Source organism: Eleutherodactylus coqui, chromosome 5, assembly GCF_035609145.1.
Source record: "Eleutherodactylus coqui strain aEleCoq1 chromosome 5, aEleCoq1.hap1, whole genome shotgun sequence".
In the NCBI taxonomy this organism is placed as follows: Eukaryota; Metazoa; Chordata; class Amphibia; order Anura; family Eleutherodactylidae; genus Eleutherodactylus; species Eleutherodactylus coqui.
Window position 1 is genome coordinate 145,815,557 of NC_089841.1, and position 22,454 is coordinate 145,838,010.

General features: G+C 42.9%; 1 protein-coding gene across 3 annotated transcripts in view; it reads left to right on the top strand.

The window, feature by feature from the left end:
- Positions 1–22,454, top strand: part of AACS (acetoacetyl-CoA synthetase) — an 89,440-nt gene that overhangs the window by 42,486 nt on the left and 24,500 nt on the right. For 2 of the 3 annotated variants that reach the window (XM_066603393.1, XM_066603394.1), the window contains exons 8-11: positions 7,696–7,846; positions 11,137–11,217; positions 12,971–13,095; positions 17,885–17,949. In XM_066603393.1, coding sequence (XP_066459490.1) covers positions 7,696–7,846; positions 11,137–11,217; positions 12,971–13,095; positions 17,885–17,949 — 422 coding nt within the window. The remainder of the gene's footprint in view (positions 1–7,695; positions 7,847–11,136; positions 11,218–12,970; positions 13,096–17,884; positions 17,950–22,454) is intronic. The other variant, XM_066603396.1, reaches the window with a different exon arrangement.

A 22,454-nucleotide genomic window follows, 5' to 3' on the forward strand; every position in this document is an offset into this window, starting at 1 on the left:
GATTCAGTTTAATTTATCTGCAGTGTGTGGCCCCAGTCTTAGAACAATTGTGACACTTCAGTACAACAACAAGGTGCAGACAAATTGTACACGCAACTTGATATCGTGTAAGCGGGCCAAATGATCAGTGAATTAGCTGGCTGTGTATGAAAGTCTCACTAGACTCGAATGTCTATGGGCTGCTTTAACCCCTTCAGTGGCAGGTTTATTATTACCAAGTCATGCCTCACAGGGTTTTTTTTTAAATGAGTCAACAATGCAATAAAACCCCAGAAGATTTCAGATGACAGCTTAGCGCTCTGTACTTTTCAGCACTAGAGCTGCCCATGGAAATTTTCCCAGGGTTTAGGTGCATGGTGAGTGCAGAAGCCCCGGAGATTTTCCGGGCATGCCACTAAAGGGGTGAAAGTGCATTTAGACCGATCAATTATTGTTCCAAAAATCGTTCAAACGACCAAAAGTGACCAATAATCATTGAACGAGAATCATTCGCTTTCTGTTTGTCGTTCAGTTTCAGCTGGCAGAAAAATGTGTTCACTGCTCGTTGCGTTGAAACCCTGAACGAGAACTGAACGATTCTCAACGATCTGCCTGTCTAAACAGGCTGCACTCGCACAAACAAGCAGGTGATGATTTTCAACAGCTTGTTAGCTTGGGCAAACGAGAATCATGCACTTCTCTGAGTACGAAGGCCAGAACTCCCAGCTTCTAGGGAACAAGGGAGCATCAATTGCAGATACTGTGACAACTGTTGCAGAACTCTATAAACCAGATAACCCCTTCCTTTGCCATTGTAGTGAAAGTCCCCTGGGTTTGACTGAGGTTATAAATGTTAGTTCCTAGTTTATGTCCCCATCTTTATTGTAACCTACTATTGGAATGACAGGTATTAAAATATGGTCCTGATAGAAGGCTGTGGATGTTCATTTTCTTCTCTGCTCCCTGGGCCAGTATGACTGAGCTAGGAGGGAAATAGAGCAGAAGAATAGTATCCGATGCTTGCAGACGCATTAATATAAAACGACATTCTGGTTCTATGGTCTAGGAGGAGACCGGACACTTCTTGGCAACATGTTAAGTATTCATTAACACATCTGCAGCATATTCCATGTGCTGGCTCTGTCCTCTAAATACATTCTTGTGCTACTGTTTGGCGGGCGGCTGCCGCATGTTGTGTACATCAGTGCAGACATGACTGTCAGCTGGTCTCATGTTCTAGGAAAACAAACAGTAACAGATGGAAGAGACTGTAAGCAGGAACCAGATTAATTAGAAAAACATTGCAAAGTTGTGTCTGCCACCTATTTGCTCCATTCTCATGCCCTAATCACTTCCAATTACTAATCTGAAGCCATAGCTAACATTTATGGAGCTTCCTCTGTTAACTCCTTTTATGCCTAACGAGAACCTCACGATTCTCGTTCGCCCGAGTGAATGAGCTGGTGACGTCATCATCGGCTCATACCCGTTCAGGCAACCTGCTTAGACGGGCAAATCATTGTTGGTAGTTGTGAACTTCTCGCTTGCTTATCGTTCAGTGTTCCACAATCCTATGTGAAACAATGAATGATCAGTGTTCCGATGTAACGAGAAGCCAACGAGCCAACAATGATTTTTATGCTGGCTAAAACTAAAGGACGAACGAAGTGAAAATCTGACCTACATCGCATTCAGTTACCAGCGATTTTTCTACTATTTTCAGGCATGTACAATGCTTTTTAGCATTAAACACACGCAATTCGCATCAGTGTATACTCCTTGTCAAAAAAAAAATCAAGCAACTAGAAGTAGCTGTCATTTTGCTACAAATGTTGCATCTCAGACAGATTTGCAAATGATTAGAGTTGTGGTGTAATCAGATGGACAGTCTTGTCACCTGAGGCCCTAAAAGTGGTTCCACCCTTGGCCTATAAAAACGCTCTCAGAGGCTACTTGTGTGTAGTGACCTCTTCTTCCGCTTGTGGAGCTTGTTGACCCCTAGACACCTCTATGATGCAATCAAAGAGCTTTTGCCCACTTAACAGAGCTTGAGAGGGGCGCATTATTGAAATGAGAGAAGCTGGATGGTCGTATCAAATCAACAAATTGGCTGCCACCTGGGCCATTTTGACCAGAATGTTAGAAGGTGTTGGGACCAGTGGACGCGTGAGGGCACGCAAGGCGACCACGCTCAGGACGTCCTTGAGGATCATCTGATTGTCCGACAAGCACGAACAGCTGCAACTGTTACGTTGTCCGCCATCCAGAGACAGGTGACCCCATCATTACAGGTGTCTGTCTAAACTACTTCCAGGTTTGGCTGAAGGACAATTGGTCTCATGGGGGCCATTACATGTGTTGCCTTTGACATCCACCCACCATCTCCTCCGTTTGCAGTAGTGTCGTGAAGGACTAAACTGGACTGCTTCAGAGTGGAAGTGGGTTGTTTTCAGTGAAAAACCCAAGTTTAGTTTGGGCGCTGACGATGCGTTGTATCTGGAGACCTAGGGGTGTTATCTTTGCTATGGAGTGGCACACTGCCCCCCCCCCCTCCCACTTGTGTGATGGTCTTGTGGCCATCGCATACGACAGCCGGTCACCCCTCGTAGTGGTATGAGGAATAATGACAGGGGTCCCTGGAGAATCTGTGTAAAGAGCTAGAAGCTGACTGCTTCCTACACATGGCAGATGCTCAGTTTTGTAACAGGTGGTCACCAGGGGTCCAGAGTGGCAAGCCCCTCTGATCAACTATCAATGACCTATCCTGAGGATCGGTCATCAATAGTTCAGAGCTGGACAATCCCGTTAATATTGATGAAGTGTTTACCAGCTTAGTAGTTCTTGCTCTGAGCTTCATCACATATCTTAGATATGTCTTGTCTTCCTGCAGCGCTGTGAATCCTCTTGTTCTTCATTTATCTTCATATTAAGAACAAGAAAATGAAAGTGGTTGTGTCATCATGATGGCCTCTCTTTATACTAGATGTTGACATCAGAAATACCTAGTGAACAGCTGTTGGTGGAAGGTCATATTTTCCCTACAGCTGCCATCCATGTAATATGTATGGATAGGCCAAGTCTGCTACCATGAATGCCGTTGGTTGCAGTGGCTTTCTACTGTAGCTTTTATAGGGAGAGTCCTGACCGGGGTACCCAAGCTGTCACCCATGTTCTCTAATAGGGCTTACAATCAAGGGTTATCGTGTAACATCACCTATACATTCTGACAGCTATTAGACTGAATGTTGTTTGCTGATCTATATTCTGACAGGTCTTCATGAATGATATTTCCCTGATAGTCGGAGTGCTAATGTGGACATTAATAATGTTACTTTAGACTTTTCCTATAATCACAGTAAATCTGTGATTGTTCCCACCAAGAGAAACCAAGTAATCTTGTAGATATGATACCTTTTAATGGCTAGCAAAAATACATGATGTTACAGATAGCTTTCCAACCTCTCAGGGTTCTTCCTCGGGCATAATGAAATAGATCTGAAGAGGCATGCATATATGTGCGCACATACTTATGACAAGGCACAGACATGGATGTGATTAATTTGCACTAAAAGAATAGCACAGCAGGATGAGTAGAGAAATAAAGACTTATTAAGATGTGAAGATTTTATGGTCCCTGAACATAGCGGTCAACCTATAACCACCTGTCCATATGGAAGCCAATTCATTCCAGGAAGTTGTAGTCCAGAAGATATATTGTGCACTTCAGCCCTGGTCACCAAGCAGTTAACAGATTTTTCTGATGCCGCTAAATTATGGTAATGCATTGACATTTTTCATGTAAATTTCTGGGACAAGCATTCACTTGAACGTCTGGAAAAGATTTATCTTCTCATAATGAGTGAAAATTGAAATTCACTTTCCAGCGCACACCTCCCTCCTTTTTTTTTTCTTCTGTAATATTTTGTTGTTCATTTGGTTATTTTTCCATTAAAAGTCATTCTTTGTGCGCTGCGGCACTTAACACATTTACAATTCTAACTCTTTAGGGCTAGATAGAAAATGGTTGCACTCCTCAGTGCCGTCATGGTGGGCACTTCCAGTATCACCCAGTGGGCACGCTGGATATTGTCTGTAGTAGTATAGCCTCTTCTGATGGGCATCTCCCACCTGATTAAGACTTCATGCACTTTCTAGTCTGCCCTCTTCTTATCTAGCATTAAACCTCAAAACCTGTTTGATGCGGTCTTTCTTTGTATTCACAATCTGTCTACATTTTCCTTGCTATTGTGCTCTGCCATCTGCCAAATGAAATGGAATTCATAAATCTGCCAACCTATTCCATAGTCTGAACTTGTGCCTGACCTTTCTTTCTTGCACTTTTATCTCTGAAATTGTCTTTCCTAATGCACTTTGTTGAAATAATTAAATGTTTAATTTATATATGAATCACATTTGTGGTTGAAACAATGCCTATCAAAGCACTCCGCCGTACAATATCATGAATTTATTAACTGTAGTGTTGGCGCTACATAAAATCTCCTGCATCTCCCGCTTTACATGCTTTGTGTTGGCAGCTGCCAAGTGGAAAAGTTTCTCACAAAAAAGAATGTCTGTGCTGAGTGTCAGGCATTTGTATTGACAGTAATAATGAAGCCGCGGAGTTATCATATTGCCACAGAGGGAGAACACATTCATGCATCATTTTCATAATTCATGTTGCTTGTAGGTGATGAATTTGTGATGCTTTGCTTTGTACATTGCACTTGAGCCATGTTTTTTGTTGAGCGATGCGGAGTGTCTATTCTCTTGTAATAGAACTTGTAGTGACAACTCATTTTCCTGGCAGACCTAAAATGTTTGCTTTGTGCTTAAAGAGGTATTCCAGCCTAAAGCATTTGTCAACTATTTACCGGGTAGATCTATGGGGGGTCCCAACTAATCGCCAGAATGTGGGACTTCGGGATTCCTCCCAGCTACAAGACCATAGCTTGGAGAAGTTTGAATGGAGTGGTGGTCAAGCATGTGCCCTGACACTCCACTGAAAGTCTATGACGCTGGCATGATGTGAACCCGGACCGGTGTAAGACTTACAGCTATGTATTTATGATCTAAGGCTCTTTTTACACTGCACTCGTTGGTTCTTTCTTCTATTCAAGATAACTGTATGGGACGGAAACCAGGACTAGAGAGGACTCCTCTCACCTATTGACAGAATCGGCACTGGATAAAAGGGCGCAGTGTGAAAAGAGCCTTATGCCCCTCTTACATGGGATGATTCGCATTTAAATGAGCGCATGAGTAATGACGTCATCGCTAGTTGTTCGCACTCGTTCATTATGTTTAGACAAGCAGATCATTGCTGAGAATCACTAATTTCTCGCTCAGCGCTTCACTTTCCTATGTGAAACACTAAGCAGAGTGTTAAGACGAAACGAGAAGTGAGCGAACCAGCAAAGATTTGTGTGTTGGCTGAAACTAAGTGACAAACAAAGTGCGCAATGGCTCGCATTTAGGCGCAATGTTTAGCGCACACTTTTGTTCGTTTGGACAAATTGTTAGTGACAATCGTTACGTGTGAATAGGCCATTGGGTCCTTTTTACATGGGACAGTTGTCGGGTGCTTTGGCAGCTGTCCCAACCATTATGGCTACTGTGCTTTCACATAGAGAAATATACCATTGTAACACAGTATAATCGGTCCTATGTTAAAATCAGTAGTGTTACCTATATTTAGGGCGTTGAATCCAAAATTGTCAGGCAAGATAATGAAGTTATAGACCTCATTCAATATTGTACCATTTTGTTACAGTATATTGACCATTAACCCTTTCCAATCCACTGTCTGAAGACATTCTGATTAAAGGCTGTAAGAGCTCCGATGTCAGAAGACATCCGGCAGGGTATTCTTACTGTATATTACTGGTTGCTATGTTGTCGGGGTACCTCTCCAGCATGTCACATACCGCAGTACTGGCTCTAGCCAGCAGACGGCGCCATTGTATATTGGCGGAAAGAGAAAGCCCCCTAGGAAACCCTGAATCCAAAATTGGATTGCAAAGGGTTAAAACCATGGGCCTCAGTAAAACTGTCTCCTGCCCATAGCAACCAATCACAGCTCTGCGATATGTGATGAGTTAACATTTGAGACACCTAAGAATATAATACGGAACATAAAATGCCACAAAATAGAACATGCTGTGTTCTCTTTGCGCTCACGGATTACACATTTTCTATACGCAAATGTGAGTGGAACTGCGTAAGGCAATATATTTGATTGCCTGTGAATTACTGTATATCACACATGCGTACAGCCCACACATGATACTTGGTAATCTTAGGCCGCCTGCAGACGGCCGGGTCCCGCTACGAGAATTCGGAGCCGGCCCATTACCACTGCCATTTCTGTGCAGGCCTCTGCGAGACCTGAGTATACCGCAATTTGTTTTCCGCATGTATTTTCACGCGGACAAATCTTAGCTGTTTGCATAGGATTACAAAACGCAATCCTATGCAGGCGGGCACGGGCGAAAATTCTGCAGAAAAATCCCACCATGGAATTTCCACCCGTGCAGGGGGCCTTATTCTGGTGTGAGCCCAGCCTAAGATTGGCTGTAAACCTTTCCCTTACAGTTAGTCTGAGCACAAATTTGGAATCGGCACTCAAACCTCTAAGAAACATACAAATGTTGTCTAGAAAATGTATGGTTAACCTCCTGAGCAGGCTTTAAAATGTTAGGAAGAAGTAAGAAAATTATGCCCAAAATTAAGAACTACATTTTGATTCCTTAAAGTGGTTAAGTCGAAGCTGAGGCCTGTCCTAAAGTGGGTGAAGGAGGGAGACAGGGAAGCAAGTCATAAGACTAGTCAGGCCCCCAGGAGATTGGTAGCATCTTGATCTAAGTGTCCCATATTTTCCTTTTTGGTTATTTTTCATGTAAATGGTTTAAAGAGACAGCATCTTTCATCTGTACCACTGTGGGCATATATTTGGATTTACATTTCCTGACAAATACTATTTGGGAAGTATGGAAAATATGACCTCTAATTACTCTGTGACTACGCGGGATATTTTCTATACCTACGAGAAGAAGGGCTAGCTCTGGTTCTATTTTTATGATTAGATTGGAGAGTGGCTATGAACTGTGTGATCTGATCCCAGTAATGAGACTGTAGAACCCATGTCCAAGATATGTGCAGCAGAACAGAGCTTAGCCCTCCACATTCTCTCCAACACGCTGGAGAGCTATCACATTTATGACCGTCTCAGGGGTGCGTAATGCCATGTAGTCAGGTTTCTGATCCTGCTCCCTGTGGTAGGCACAGGAGGTACATTTATGGGCCCATTTTAGAGGTTCACACCAGAAGGCCGGCTTACGTTTTTAGTAAGATCCTTTTCCCAGATCAGGAAGTTAATTGTGATTTTGAAGGAATGAGTGTTAGGTGATTGTAAACAGATCTTGTAAGTTTCTTCTGTGCTGTCATATTTGCATTTAGTATGTCGCTTAGTCTCTTCCTCGTCCCTACCAAACCGTCTGTGTGAGTGTAACCATTTTGGCTGACGGGGTAAAACAGATGATTGAGGCTTCCTAAATTTGATTGCATGCAGATCTTTATCTTTTGTTTTTGTTTTTTCTCCACACATACAAGATTTTAACCAGAAGAAAATGAGAAACTTGGTCTCTGAACTGATAGGCTTCTGTTTCTTTTTGTTCAAAAGATTGATGTAATTCTATGAATATTGTTATGTCTTATCAGTGTATTTCTGGAGGACTTCCTGGCAACTGGAAAAACTGGGGACCAATCTCCTCAGCTGGAATTTGAGCAGCTTCCATTCAACCACCCTCTTTATATCATGTATTCATCTGGCACAACAGGTGCCCCCAAATGTATGGTGCATTCGGCAGGGGTAAGTATACTTCCTATATTAAAGATATAATGGAAGTCAGTCTTAGCATCCATAATAACCAAACCCGTTACTAGATTGTAGACGTTTACTCTATTAAAGTTAATTACACTTGCTAAGTATTGTTACTACATGATGATCTGTATAGTAAGGGACAAAGCAGCTCTAGATGCCACCAAAGGTTTTTACCTTAACACGTAACTGCACTTTTTTTTTTTTTTTACCGTTTTTGACACGAGAGAAACATGTCAAAATTTTTGAACAGAGGATGTCCTACTGTTGAGACCCCCACTGATTCCTGAACCTAGAGGGCTGTCCCTTCAGCTGTGTTCCTCGCTTGCTGGCTCGTCTTGACAGCTGAGGACGGATGCATAGACCTCTTCAAATATGTGTCCATCTTCAACTCCCAAGAGGAACTGACAGGCAGCGAAGACAGCCAAAGGGGCACTCGGGTGAGTGCTGCACCCCTCTTGTTTCAGTAATCAGGGTCTCGGCAGTGGGGTCACCTCTGATTGAAACTTTTGACATGTTCTGACATGTCAAAAGTCTGTAAAAAGTACAATTGCCCTTCAAAGCTTCCATAGTGATGATCGGACATCCTGTGCTGCACCATCTCTCCTGAGCGCTGTTGTGATAATTTGCCCCTGAGGTCTTTATAAAGTAAGTATGCCCTCTGCTGGTTAACGTTACACCCAGGTTTTTAGATCAGACCTACACAACTTGGCAGTAGGTATTAAACTCGGATAAATTTCTTCAGGCCGCGGATAGGTTTTTAGAGGCTCACTTTGTAGGAAAATGTTATCCTTAAACTATATAGCAAACTGCTTTCTAAGCGGTACTATTTTTTTTAACACCTTTTGCAGGTTTTTCTTACTGATTTACATGTAGTTTTAACTTGATCTTTTGTTTTTGTTTTCAACCATTTTACAAAAGCCTCCCCAAAAATTTTTATTCTCCAAAAAAATCTTCACAGCAACGGCTCACTAATAAGAAGTACGGAACTGAGTGGCTCATCTTGGAGAGAGCGCCAGACACTCATATAACTTGGAGGGTGGCTGCGCAGCAAGGAAGGGGACAGTAGGCATCAGCTGCGTGCGCAGCCACAGGTTGCATGTTCAGGCCTGACCTAGAGCAACACCACATGTTCAGTTGACTGTAGTTTACCGTTTGGCCTGTTCTTTGCTCTTTTCCCTTGATTTACTGTTAAAGAAAAAAATATCTAAAAATCTACACTGATGTCTTTAACAGATTTTGCAGGTGGTGTTTGAAATAAAGGTGTAACCACTTTGAATAGCTTTGCTGCTCTTTCCACTGAAAACACTTTTATGGTGGCAAAAACTACGAAGCAACCTATTCTGTTTTCATTAGCTTTGGAGACCTGAATGTGTCATAGATCTGACCCCTGAAGAACACCTGAAACCACCTAATCACAACTCTTGCTAAGACTGTAGGACAAGAACAAAGTGCAAGGGTTTATTTTACCCTGCTGGAGAATGACAGCTACTACCGGTATATGTATTCTGTTATGTTGTGTGATTTGTATCTGTTACCCATTGAAGCTTATTGTCATTGCACTGCAGATCTCCGAATGCAGAAACAAACAGTTCACACCACCATTTACTCGTCTTACTAGAACGTCAGCAGAGCAGGCGATGTGTGAAGAGCGCACGAGTCTGTCTGCTGACTGCAATGTGCGGTCTCACCTACAGACCTGCTGTCTCTTCAGCATTTGTTGTGTGTGTGTGTGTGTGGGAGACTGCCGGGGTGACTTTAACCATGTCATTACTTGGATTTCAAAGGCCATTTTCTGACAAAATTATTAATTAAATTGGGGAGGGACTAATCACAAAAAAAGTTTCAAGATTAAGGACTTGTTCACACTACTGTTATTGATTTCCATTCCAGAAGCTGCAATCAGTTTCCTTCTTTCCCCCATTAATTTCAATAGTTTTTCAAAAACAATTAAAGTGTTTTACGTTTGATTCCTCTTGTGTTTCATTTCCAATTTCAAATAGTACAGCAATCTAACAACCCCTAACCCTTTTGGGTAAAGCCCTTAGATATAGTATTTAGCTATTGTAGTTGTTAGCAGTTTAGTCATTTGCGGCCCTAAAGGCTCCCTCCCTCCATGGTTTTTCGGTTTTGAACTGCTTCTTTCAGTTGTGTGATATCCATGCCAGTATCAGCTCTGACAGTATCTACCATCGTGTCCTTTGGCGGTCAGGTTTTCTTTTGCCACTGATCTGTCCAAGCATTATAGATTTTTTTTCTAGCGACTCTGCTCACATTACATGGCCAAAATCCGTGAGTCTGATTCTGCTCATCTTGCCCTCCAGTGATATATTGCGTCTTATACGATTCAGGACTTCTCTGTTTGTTACTCTTGCCGTCCAGGGTATACGCAGCAGCTTTCACCGGCACCACAGCTCAAACGCATTAACCCTTCTCCTTCTATCGGCTTTCTTCGTAGTCCAGCTTTCACATCCATACATGGCTATGGGGAAAACGATAGTTTGTATTATCCTGCGTTTAGTTGCTATGCTGATATCCCTACTTTTTCAGATTTTGTTCATGTTTAGCATTGCTCTTCACCCCAATGCTATCCTACATTTTATCCCTCCCATAGATTCTGCAGCCTGGTCAATTTTTGAGCCAAGGAAGATAAAGTCCTGCACGTATTCTATGACCTCATTGTCTATTTTTGATTTGCATTTCGTCATTTTTTTGCAGTTGTCATAGTTTTAGTTTTCTTTAAGTTCAGGTAAAGGGCCATTTTTACACTTTCAATTTTAATCTTCCTTATCACTGCTTCAGACTGGCTTCTGTTTCTGCAAGCAGAGCTGTGTCCTCCTCATAACGTAGATTGTTGATGTTTCTTCCACCTATTCTCACCCCATTTTCAATTCGTCTAGGTCCACTTTCCACATGATCAATTTTGCATATAGGTTAAACAAAGAGGGTAAAAGGATGCAGCCCTGTTGGACGCCTTTGCCGATCCCAAAGCAATCTGTGTCCCCATACTGTGTTCTCACAGTGGCTTCTTGATGTGTATAAAGTGCTTTTATCAGCTTGACTAGATGTGCTGATTTACCTTTAACCGTTACATCTATTCATGCTAGCGATAGAAATTGCCACAGTTTTGTCACAATCCTTGGCCCTCCTACTGCTCCGCATGCTGGTTGAGGAAACAAGGGGTAGATTTACAGGACAGTGAATGTAGTATTCTACTTTTACATGGTTACATTCTTTGTATTAAGTCTTTGTTCAATCTTTTTTTCCTCTTCTGCTCACAGGGAACATTGATAAAACATTTATCAGAACATATGTTGCATGGCAATACTACCAGCAGTGATGTCCTCATGTATTATACAACGGTATGGCATTATCAGATTACAGCAATGAGTCCATACACATGTCTCCAATTATATTCAGCAGTGCTTTTTAGGCCGTATTTGCACCATCAAGGTTCACATGCAAGTACTGTCCAATGGCCAACTCGCACAAGAAGATGCTATATTAATTTCGATGTCTTTAATTACATGAGGAATTTTTCTGTCGGACCAATAGGCCAAGATAGAAAAGTCGCAGTGTGCCCTGTTTCTGTGCGATTCTGATCAGGAATCTCCCATTACTTTCCTATAGGAGGGGGGGGGGAAATTATCACATGCCTGTAAATGCAAGTGTAATGCGATTATTTCCCCCCCACACTTCTAATATTGAAACAACGATGAATTTTTCACATAGCAATCGCAGGTAAAATGGTTTAAAAGGTGCGATATCATTCTGAGTTCCTAGGACTGTTATTGCAGCCGCCCGTGTAAATACAGCATCAAGACTATTTCCATTTACATGGTTTAATTTTTCTGGCCTTAATATGTCTGTTTTACATAATAGTATGATCGCAAAATTCCTGGATCCACAGCCAGTCTCCAGTAATCTGGTACATACAACTTGTACACTTAACCCTTTCCAATCCAATTTGTATCCTAGTTTTCCTAGGGGGCTTACTCTTTTTCAGCCAGTATACAACCACGCTATCTGCTGGCTAAAGCCAGTACTGCATGAGGTGACACGTTGGACAGGCTTCCACAGCAGAGAGGCTGGCAATATACAGTAAGAGAACCCAACGGACGTCTTCCAACATTGGAGCTGTACAGCCTTAAATCATAATGTCTTTAGACGTCAGTCAGTGGATTGGAAAGGGTTAAGAAAGAGTTCCATAGTGTCACTGATCTTGGGGTTTGTTCGCATGGTGGAATCAGATGAGGATTTCTCAGCACAGATTCCACCTGTAACAATCACAGCATAAATCCACAGCTCAACCAACTATCTAACACATATTTTGCTGCAAATTCACACGTGGATTGAGGGCTCAGTCACACGGGCGCATCGGCGCCCGTACACCGGCGCCGATGTGCCAGTGTGACTGACAGAAGACGGCCGTACCTGAAGACTGACGTCTCTCTCCAGCGCTGATGAAACAACACTTGACCAGCAATGAAGCCGGTCACCTGTTCTTCCTCCCGGCGCTGCAGAGACATCCGTCTTCAGGTACGGCCGTCTGCTGGCTGCAGTAACACGGGCGCCGATGTGCCCGTGTGACTGAGCCCTTAGCCTGTAAATGGGCACAATCTGCGTGTCAAAATTCAGGCGTGATTTCAAGAGGATCTATATCAAGAAATCATGTTACTACTTAACACATCTGCTTTGAATTACGGACATGTCATTTAACACAGAACTGAGGAGATTCGGGTGGAAATTCCGCATTTCACTTTTGCTCATTGACGGGGATAAATGCATGTGTGAATCCGCAGCATAATATGCAGCAGAAATTCTCAGCTTAGCTGCGGATATCAGCTGCCATTTTTAGGTTAGATCCATGTAGAAAAATCAGTGTGTGAACGTAACCTTACAGTAAAGAAGACCACTTTATGTTGAGGTTTAAACTTTCTTTTCTACTGTTGTAGTGCATGCCCCCTGTTCTAGTTGTGTTTTTGGGTAGTAGATCGTTAGACATGTAATAGACTTGTATTCATGTCAGTAATTTAGCTGAATGAGCAATAAACATATATAAACTTTGTGACTTTTCCATAAGGTTATGCATACAACTTGTTTCTTTCCATGCAGGCAGGCTGGATGATGTGGAACTGGATGGTTACAGCAATCGCCACTGGAGCCTCTGTGGTGCTGTATGATGGCTCCCCTCTTGTACCCAGTGCAAATGTGCTGTGGGATCTTGTCGACCGATTGGGGTAAAGTAGATAAGACTGCTAGTTCTACAGAAGAGTCCATAGAAATGGCTCTCCGGAAGCATAAACAGAACATTTCACTGTACAGTTGCTCTTAAAGTTTTTCCTTCTAACTCTTCTTGCCCTTCCTCTATTTCAAGCACTTACTCTCATAATTTCTTCTAAAGCCTTCTGGCTGTGGTGTTGGCGCCCCGCTCCCCTGTTCTCTCGGGCCCGTACTTAATTATCTGTAGCTGTGACAGGAGTGTTAGAAGACTGGAGTTTATGGACATTGAGACAGGAAGTGATGTCATTTAACAGAATTAAACGGGACAACATAATTTGGCGCAGTGCGGCATCACCCAGGAAAATGACTGCAATTCAGTTATATCTGTTTGCATATACATGGATTGATAAAAATCTTTACAGGCTGTATCAGAGACTCAGCAGAGTTTGCTATAGTCGTTACGTTTTGTCACATGGTCGACAAATGAAGCAAACGATCCACTGCAGATATCTTCATTTAGACAGTGTATAGTGGTTTCTTAATTAGGGTGTATTGATACGGGCGACAGCAAGCCCAGTCCGAGGCTCATCGCGCAGCACACTAGACACCATATCCTCCTACTGTACGATTTGCGGGAGACCACACATCAGCACATTCTATTCTTGTATTAAACCTGCACGAAAATAGAGCATACTGAGGTTTTTCCATCTCGCAGTATCGCTCCAAGGGAAAAATCGCCCATGTAATTACACCCATTGCAAATAATGGGCTGCATTGTCATGTGAGTTTTGTCGTCTTGCCCGTGTGAATGAAAATGAGTGGAACACCAGCGATCCATTCAATCTCCCAATCACTGCGGCAGCGAAGAGGACGGGCAATTGGATCCCCAATCTTGGAATTGTTCTCCCAGCCAAGACCCTCGCTGATCAGCAAGTTATCGGGATAGGGGCTAACTTCTAGAAGCTACGAGCAGTGTGCTGTGCAGGAAGTTGCTGTCATGTAATCAGCCAGTACATTGTGATCTTCTAGTAAATGAGTCATTGTGCTTATTTAATTTTGCCTTGATGTATCTGCAGTATTTTCCCGGTGACATTTAGCTGAGAGCTTGGATGAAAGGTTATGTCCCACAGAGATGACTCTTTCTAGTGAAAGGTTAATTAAATCTTAGGAATACTGTTGGGTTAACCATAGTTATCTAAATTATACTTTCTTGAATCGTATGCTTTGTATGAAAGTGTAAAATACACAAGTTAGTGGAGGTTTTAGAATGACCTAGGTGTAAAGCACACGAAGTAAAAGGCCCAATTAAAACCAATGTATTCACTAATACAACTCACATACAGGCTATCGCCCAGCTTTCCAGACCACCGGAATGGCAAATCAGCTTGGTTGTGCGGTGAAATGGGGGTCTGATGGTATAACTAGATAGATTGGACATTGACAGATCTGGGTAACAACGCCTATGTGTGATAGAATAGCTTCTACTCGCTAGTGAGGGATAATGACATAAATAACAAAGCAGGATCTCTAAGCACATAATAAAAGTGGAAGAGCCAAGGCCGGCTAACTGCTATTTATAAAGCACGGCCCTTGGTCTGTTACTGCCGGAGTGCAAGGAGAGGTCTCAAGAACGCACCGGGATACTAGTCACCTTCTGATGGTTGGCAGAGAATTTGTGATGTGCAAGCTTCATGTTTAGAGCTCTATAAACTTCTCGTAAAACCTCAACCTGTTACATTTAACCCCTCAAGGACCAGACTGTTTTGGTCCTAAAGGATCAGGCAATTTTTAGGGATTTTACCCATGTGGTTTTACTGCTTTTTTTTTTTCCCCCGACATATAGGGCTATTTTTTTAAACTTTTTTTTTCACTGACCATTTTTTTTCTTTGCAGTTAATGTTACAAAAAAAAAGTTAACCTTTTTACAGCTTTTTCTTTTTCTTTTCTTTTTATATTTCTGCTAAAATAAAGTATGGGAATGGGTTCCTCATTTTGTTCACATTTTTATATATAATTTGTATAGTTTTGGACTACAGGGCACATATGGCAGCAGTTTTGGTTGGCGTCCGGTCGGTCATTTTTCTCTTTTACATATAGATTTTTATTTTATTCTGTAAATTTTTATTTTTTTTTTACTCATTTCTGTAAGTATTTTTTTCTTTCTATGAGCCCCATGACGTAATATAAGACCTCTGGGGGACACTCGCGTGTTTTTTTTTCTCTTTAATTTATTTCATACTTTTGCTCTGTAGCTGGGGCATCCATAGGAGCCCCAGTTACAGGGAAAAACATCCCTCTATGTATAGTCACTACAGGCCCATTTAGATGGGACGAATGTCGGTCAAATGATGCCCGACACTCGTCTCTGCACATACTCACTCCCCGTGCTGTTGCACCGGAGCTAGTAGTGCTGGCTCACTCAGAGTGGCCAGCAAGGTGGCGAGGAGGCTGCAGGAGATTTCGCTCCTCGCACTCCCCCGCCCCTCTCCGTTGACTTAACACAGTGGCCGTTAGTACTGAACGGCTGCTATTTACACTGAACGATCAGTGATCTGCTCATCATCCATCGTTTATGCTGCATAAACGATAGACAATGAGCTGAACAATCATTGTTCAGTGTAAATAGCAGCTGTTCAGTACTGAGCACTGCTATGTTAAGTCAATGGAGAGGGACGGGGGAGCGCGAGTAGTAAAATCTGCTCCAGCCACCCCACTGTGAGACAGCAATACTAGCTCCCATGCAGCAGCACGAAAGCGAGTATGTGTGGGAATGAGTGTCGGGCATCGTTTGCCTGACATTCGTCCAGTCTAAATGGGCCTTTACAGAGTTGATCAAGATGTGCTAGGACCCTGCAGCTCTGCTGTGCCAGGGGGCTCCCAGCAGTCATGTGATCGTGGGATCGCATAGTTGAAGGAATACTTCCAATTTCACTTTTTAGTACATAGCACTCATTGAGTACTATGTAGTGGGGAAAGGAGAAGGCAGAAGTAGTTCGTAACTTCAGAGGACCCAAAGCAAAAAGCAGTTTTTAACAGTTGAGAACCTCACCTGCAGGAGCAGAGTCTTTAATCCTGGGCGTACATCAGCTATCGACGGGAAATAAAGCCCAGGACAAAGTGCTGTATATTTACCACGCTTGGTCCTTAAGGGGTTAAGCACAAATAAAAAATGGCCCACGGTAATAATAATCTGATAACTACTATTCTAATGTTTTCCTCTAATTTGATGCAATTGTTTAATTGAATCTGTATAGTAACTGCTGAGGCTTTTGGTTGTCAGGATGCTGGGATCGTTTCATCTTACAATTACACATCAAGGAAACGAGTCCTTGGAGACCTGAAGGCCTCCTGTCTGCGGGCAATATTTCACTGCGTTACCCGGGGCAATAATCCGCACGTGGGTAACGCAAAGAACGCTTTCCGTAGGATAACTAAGGAAAGCGCAGCCCGATGTGCGCAAAATCGTGGCAATTTTCTGTGGAAAATCACGGTGAGACAATGCTCCCCTGCAGCCGCTCCCGCGGCGGTACATTGCAACGCCCGTGGACAGCCGGCCTTAGACTTATTATGCTGGTACCATTGAGGATAAATTGATAGCTTGATCTAATTGATTGCTACAGGAAGGGCTCAAGTAGCATTTATTGATCACAAGTAAATCATCCAGGTGTAAACCAATAATTTTACATTCTAAGTTCATGCTTACTCAGGTTTGTTCCGCCAGTCGCTTCTCTGTTGCTCCTTTGAAACATTAGAAACTGCCAGCACTTTTCATGGTTTGTATTGCAGTGTTGCAGTGTATCGGGTATTGCAGTGTAGAAGACTGAAATACAATAGCAGACACAGTCCAGGGACAAGAGGAAAAAAAGGAATCTTAGAACCAGGCTAAATTAAAAATTCCTCCTACTATAGTGGACTGACTTTTTTTTATAGTGGCATGCGCCATGTAACATGGTTAGAGTGAAATAATCTGCCTCAGATAATACCTGTGTGATGCCTTCTTGAGGTGTCTTTCACACTGGCGACAGCAATATTGCTGCTTTGTTCTTGCGATTTTGTAGCAACAGTGATGCGTATACTTGTGAAAAATCGCACAACGCTGCTGTCTGCAATTTTATTGCGAGGTGGTTAAACCCTACACCAACAATAAGCCCTAGCTACATTCACTTAAAAAAAAAGGGGGGGGGGGGGGGGCTAGCTACCAACCAGGCGTGGTCAATGTCCTCCTGCTGCTGTCTGGAGCTCCGCCGTGGGTCCTGCAGTCCTCGTTCGCCCACAGAAGATCACTTTCTCCTGTGACCCACGGCGGAGGCCCATACAGCAGCAGGAGGACCGAGCCTGCTAGGTAAGTATTTCTGTTTTTTTTTTGTTTTTTTTTTTTCAGGGGATACAGCTAGGGCTTATTTTCAGGGTAGGGAATATCAAAAATGTATCTCATAAAAATCGCTAGTTCCTGCAATGCAATAAACAAGGAGGCTCCATAGGGAAACATGGACTGCATTTTCCTCGCAGTATCACATCAGTGAAAACATCGCGAATGTAAAGGAACCCATTGGAAAGCGTCTGGGTTTCACAAGCATGCGATCTTCTTGCGCTGTTGCATCGTGGGAAACTAACATAATTTTGTCACTTGTGTAAAAGCGACCTGAGGATGAGGATCCTCTGAAATTGGCGCTTTACTTATAACGTCTATTATGGTTTAGTATATACCAGGCACTAGGATAGTTCTATTCTGATGACCCTCTATAGTTCTCTCAGGTTAACCAACGTTTCTCTAGATCTTACCAGCCTGGGTTTTGTTTTTTGCAGTATAACCATCCTGGGGACCGGTGCCAAGTGGTTGTCCGTTCTGGAGGAGAAAGATCTTAAACCTCGTAAGTTTCTTTCCTTCATATATTCAATGTGACTCCAACCATGTGATGCAGTGAAAGTACTACAGTAGATCTGCCGTTCTTCTCAGCTATCTGGTCTAACTGATAAACGCTAGTCCTGAGGACATTGAGACCCACACCCTTTCCGACATCGGTATGACCTAATGTTTTGAGGACAGCCTTAAAGAAGTTATTGTGGTTTTTTTTGTTTTTTCTTTCTGGCATTTTTTTTTTCTTACAGACGTCAAAAGATGCTTCAATATACCTTTTAAGTCTGGACATGGCTATAAAAAAATCTATAACTGGGGATCAAAAAACATTACATAAAAGCGCTTCAAACTTTAGAAGAATGTGTATTAGTAAACTGAAAACTTGTCTGAATTGGCCTTTTTTTTTATTCCAATGAAGCCCACTTCGACTGCATTTCCGTTTCATCAAACAGTTTTATTATAATCTCTGCCCTTTAACCTCTCACTGTCAATAGCTCATTTTTGATGAGAGATGTGGGAACTGAGAAGTGTGACTTTTCTAAGAAAAAACGAAATCTGGAATTATGGAAGATGTTGTACAAAACCATCTGCCAGTTGCTATACTGTACAGCAAATACACAGAGCACTTGTAGTGTCATCGAGTATGAAGTTCTAGAACGTTACATTGCTTTCTTGTTTAGCATTAGGCTTTATTGAAGGATTTTATATTTTACAGTAAAGTATGCTACATTATAAGATACACAAGAGAAAAAGGACCAGCTGACTGTAAATGACCATTTACAATGTATAGCTTGATAACCTATTATATAATGGGAGGGAAGTAGGTAGTGTTAGGGACAAGGGGGAAAGGGAAGGGACGAGCAAGATGGGAACAATGGAAATGGAGAACAATAGTAACCATCGACTGAAGGACATCTCTGGCATCGCTGAGCGCTTCACCTTCTATGTGATGCACTGAGTGGGGAGCGTTTACTTGCAGCCGTAAGGCAGCAATAGTTTTTTCACTGAAAACAACTACAAATGAATAGGAAGTGATTTTACTTTTGTTCACATTTACACAGAACTATTATCGCTCAGATTCGTTTCTTTAAACAAATTTTGAGTAATAACACTGCAAAAAAAAAAATTTCATAGCAGCGTAATTAGTATGTTTCTGTAAAATTAAAACCTGCTGATTCCACTGGTAGAACTGAATAATAGCAGCACGTCTCATTTTCAAGTTATTTAACCCCTTGGTGACCAATCCCTTTTTTTTAATTGCAACTCCTTTTATTGTTCCGTAGCCGTATGAGGGCTTGTTTTTTGCGGGACGAGTTGTATTTTTCAATGGTGCTTTTTAGTGTACTGAAAAACGTTTAAAAAGTTTTAAGTGGAGTAAAATAAAGTAAATGAAATTCTGCCATCTTTCGGTGCATTTCTACGGCCCACAAACCAACAAAAAGGACATGATAACTTTATTCTAGGGATCAGAACGATTCCTTCCATACCAAACTGATTTTTTTTTTTTTTTTGCTGTACTACATTTATTTATTTACCGTATATACCGGCGTATAAGGCGACGGGGCGTATAAGACGACCCCCCAACTGTCACCTTATACGCCGGTATACAGTGGAGAAAAAAAAATAAATTCATTACTCACCTCCCACGGCGTTCTGTCGCGCTCCGGCAGGATGTCGCTCGCTCCGGCAGGCTGTCGCTCGCTCCTCGTCCCCAGCGCAGCATAGCTTTCTGAATGCGGGGCTTGAAATCCCCGCTTCCAGAAAGCTAATACACACGCCGGCAGCCATGACATCATTGAATGGCTGTGATTGGCTAAAGCACACGTGGCTTCAGCCAATCACACTATTCAATGACATCATTGAATGGGTGTGATTGCTAACACGTGCGCCTTCAGCCAATCACAGCCATTCAATGATGTCATTGAATAGTGTGATTGGCTGAAGCCATGTGTGCTTTAGCCAATCACAGCCATTCAATGCTGTCATGGCTGCTGGCGTGTGTATTAGCTTTCTGGAAGCGGGGATTTCAAGCCCCGCATTCAGAAAGCTATGCTGCGCCGGAGACGAGGAGCGAGCGACAGCCTGCCGGAGCGAGCGACATCCTGCCGGAGCGCGACAGAACGCCGTGGGAGGTGAGTAATAAATTTTTTTTTTTTACACTTTTTTTTTTTGTATTACCGGCGCATAAGACGACCCCCGACTGCAGAGCAGATTTTTCGGGGTTCAAAAGTCGTCTTATACGCCGGTATATACGGTATTTATTTTTCCAAAGACCTCTAATTTAAAAAAAAAAAATTCTGCCGCCATCTTCTGCGCGGAATAACATTTTTATTTTTCCCTCCATATAGTTGTGCGTGGGCTCATTTCTTGCGGAACGTCCTGTAATTTACGTTGGTACCATTTTAGAATACATAGGACTTTTGATCACATTTTATTGCATTTTTTCTTGGACACAGAATGACAAAAAAAAAAGCGCATTTCTGGTTAAACCCTATCCATGAATGGGACTGCGGAAATAGCCGTGCGGCAACTGCTTGTCTTTTTCTGTTAGCCCTATTGGAATGAATGGAGCACCAACTGCGCATGTTCAGCCAGCGCTACAGTCACAGGGATGTCACTGTTGGAGAAGAAGCAACCCAGCATTGACAGGCAGGGCGGGACATGTGAGTCCCATTCTCAAGTTCAACAAACCTGTGGTTATCGAGTAACTTCTAATTCTAGTACTACCCATTTACAGTACATTAATAAATCTGCTGTCCAACCAGATCTTCCAATTATATCTGACCCTTGATTTGTTATTGCAGGCTCTCACACTCATGAATTCAAACTGTAACAATTGTTAACCCCTTTAGTTATATGGGTTACAAAGGGCATTGTGTTTCTCTCTAATGTTGCACAATATTCTAGCAGCTACAAAAATATGGAGCAAATCAAGTGTTAGAGAATTGGTCCATCGCAGTGCCCAAAACTGCAAAACCGTTTGAGGAGCAATTTGGAATCCATGTAAATTGGACATAAATTGGAAGATCTGTTTCTGAAAAAACCTGAAATGTGAAAGTGTTCCCACTATAAATTATAAAGGATAGAATTTGGAAAATTATACCTTCAACCTATGTTGGAAAAGCACAGATACATTTTATTAAGTCTGTCTGGAGAGCAGTACCATCTATGGAGTACTTTATGAGAAGATGATTAGTACATTTACATTCTGAAGAAGTGATAAATAAGGCCTCATGTCCAAGGGCGGGTTGGATTCCGCATGTGCGAGTCCACAGCGGAATCTGACTCTGCCCGCATCTAGCGACTAGAGATGAGCGAACGTACTCATCCGAGCTTGATACTCGTTCGAGTATTAGCGTGTTCGAGATGCTCGTTACTAGAGGCGAGCACCACGCGATGTTCGGGTTACTTTCACTTTCAACTCTGAGACGTTAGCGCGCTTTTCTGGCCAATAGAAAGACAGGGAAGGCATTACAACTTCCCCCTGCGACGTTCAAGCCCTATACCACCCCCCTGCAGTGAGTGGCTGGCGAGATCAGGTGTCACCCGAGTATATAAATCGGCCCCTCCCGCGGCTCGCCACAGATGCATTCTGGCAGAGATCAGGGAAAGTGCTGCTGATGCCGGAGCTGCTATAGGGAGAGTGTTAGGAGTGATTTTAGGCTTCAAGAACCCCAACGGTCCTTCTTAGGGCCACATCTGACCGTGTGCACTACTGTTGAGGCTGCTTTTTGCAGTGTTGCACTTTTTTTTTTTTTTTTTGTATATCGGCCGTGCAGAGCATTGCGTCCTCAGTCTGCAGTCATTGTACAGAGTATAGGGCCAGTACTGGTGAGGCAGGGAAAGAGATATTCAGGCTATATAGGCAGTGGGCTTTTTCCAAAAAATTGGGGAAAAATACTATATTTGGGCTGCCTGTGACCGTCTTCAGTTTACTGCGTGTCTGCTGGGGGTAGTAGTCCTAATTAATACGCAGCTAAGCGTTACAGCAGGCTGGCGCAAAATTGTTTCCTGGATCTGCTGTCTGTTACATCAGCGCCGTCATCCCGCCAGAGGGAAACAGTATACATAATGTTATACGCTGCCTACAGTATCTATCTGCTGGGGGTAGTAGTCCTAATTAATACGCAGCTAAGCGTTACAGCAGGCTGGCGCAAAATTGTTTCCTGGATCTGCTGTGCGTTCCGTAAGGGAAGTCAGCCTCCAACCACAGGCCAAAAAGCGGCACATTTAATTACAGCGTTCTGTTTCTGCACTACTGGTAATACAGCATGCTGAGGGGTAGGGGTAGGCCTGGAGGACGTGGACGCGGGCGAGGACGCGGAGGCCCAAGTCAGGGTGTGGGTACAGGCCGAGCTCCTGATCCAGGTGTATCGCAGCCGACTGCTGCGGGATTAGGAGAGAGGCACGTTTCAGGCGTCCCCACATTCATCTCACAATTAATGGGCCCACGTTGTAGACCTTTATTAGAAAATGAGCAGTGTGAGCAGGTCCTGTCATGGATGGCAGAAAGTGCAT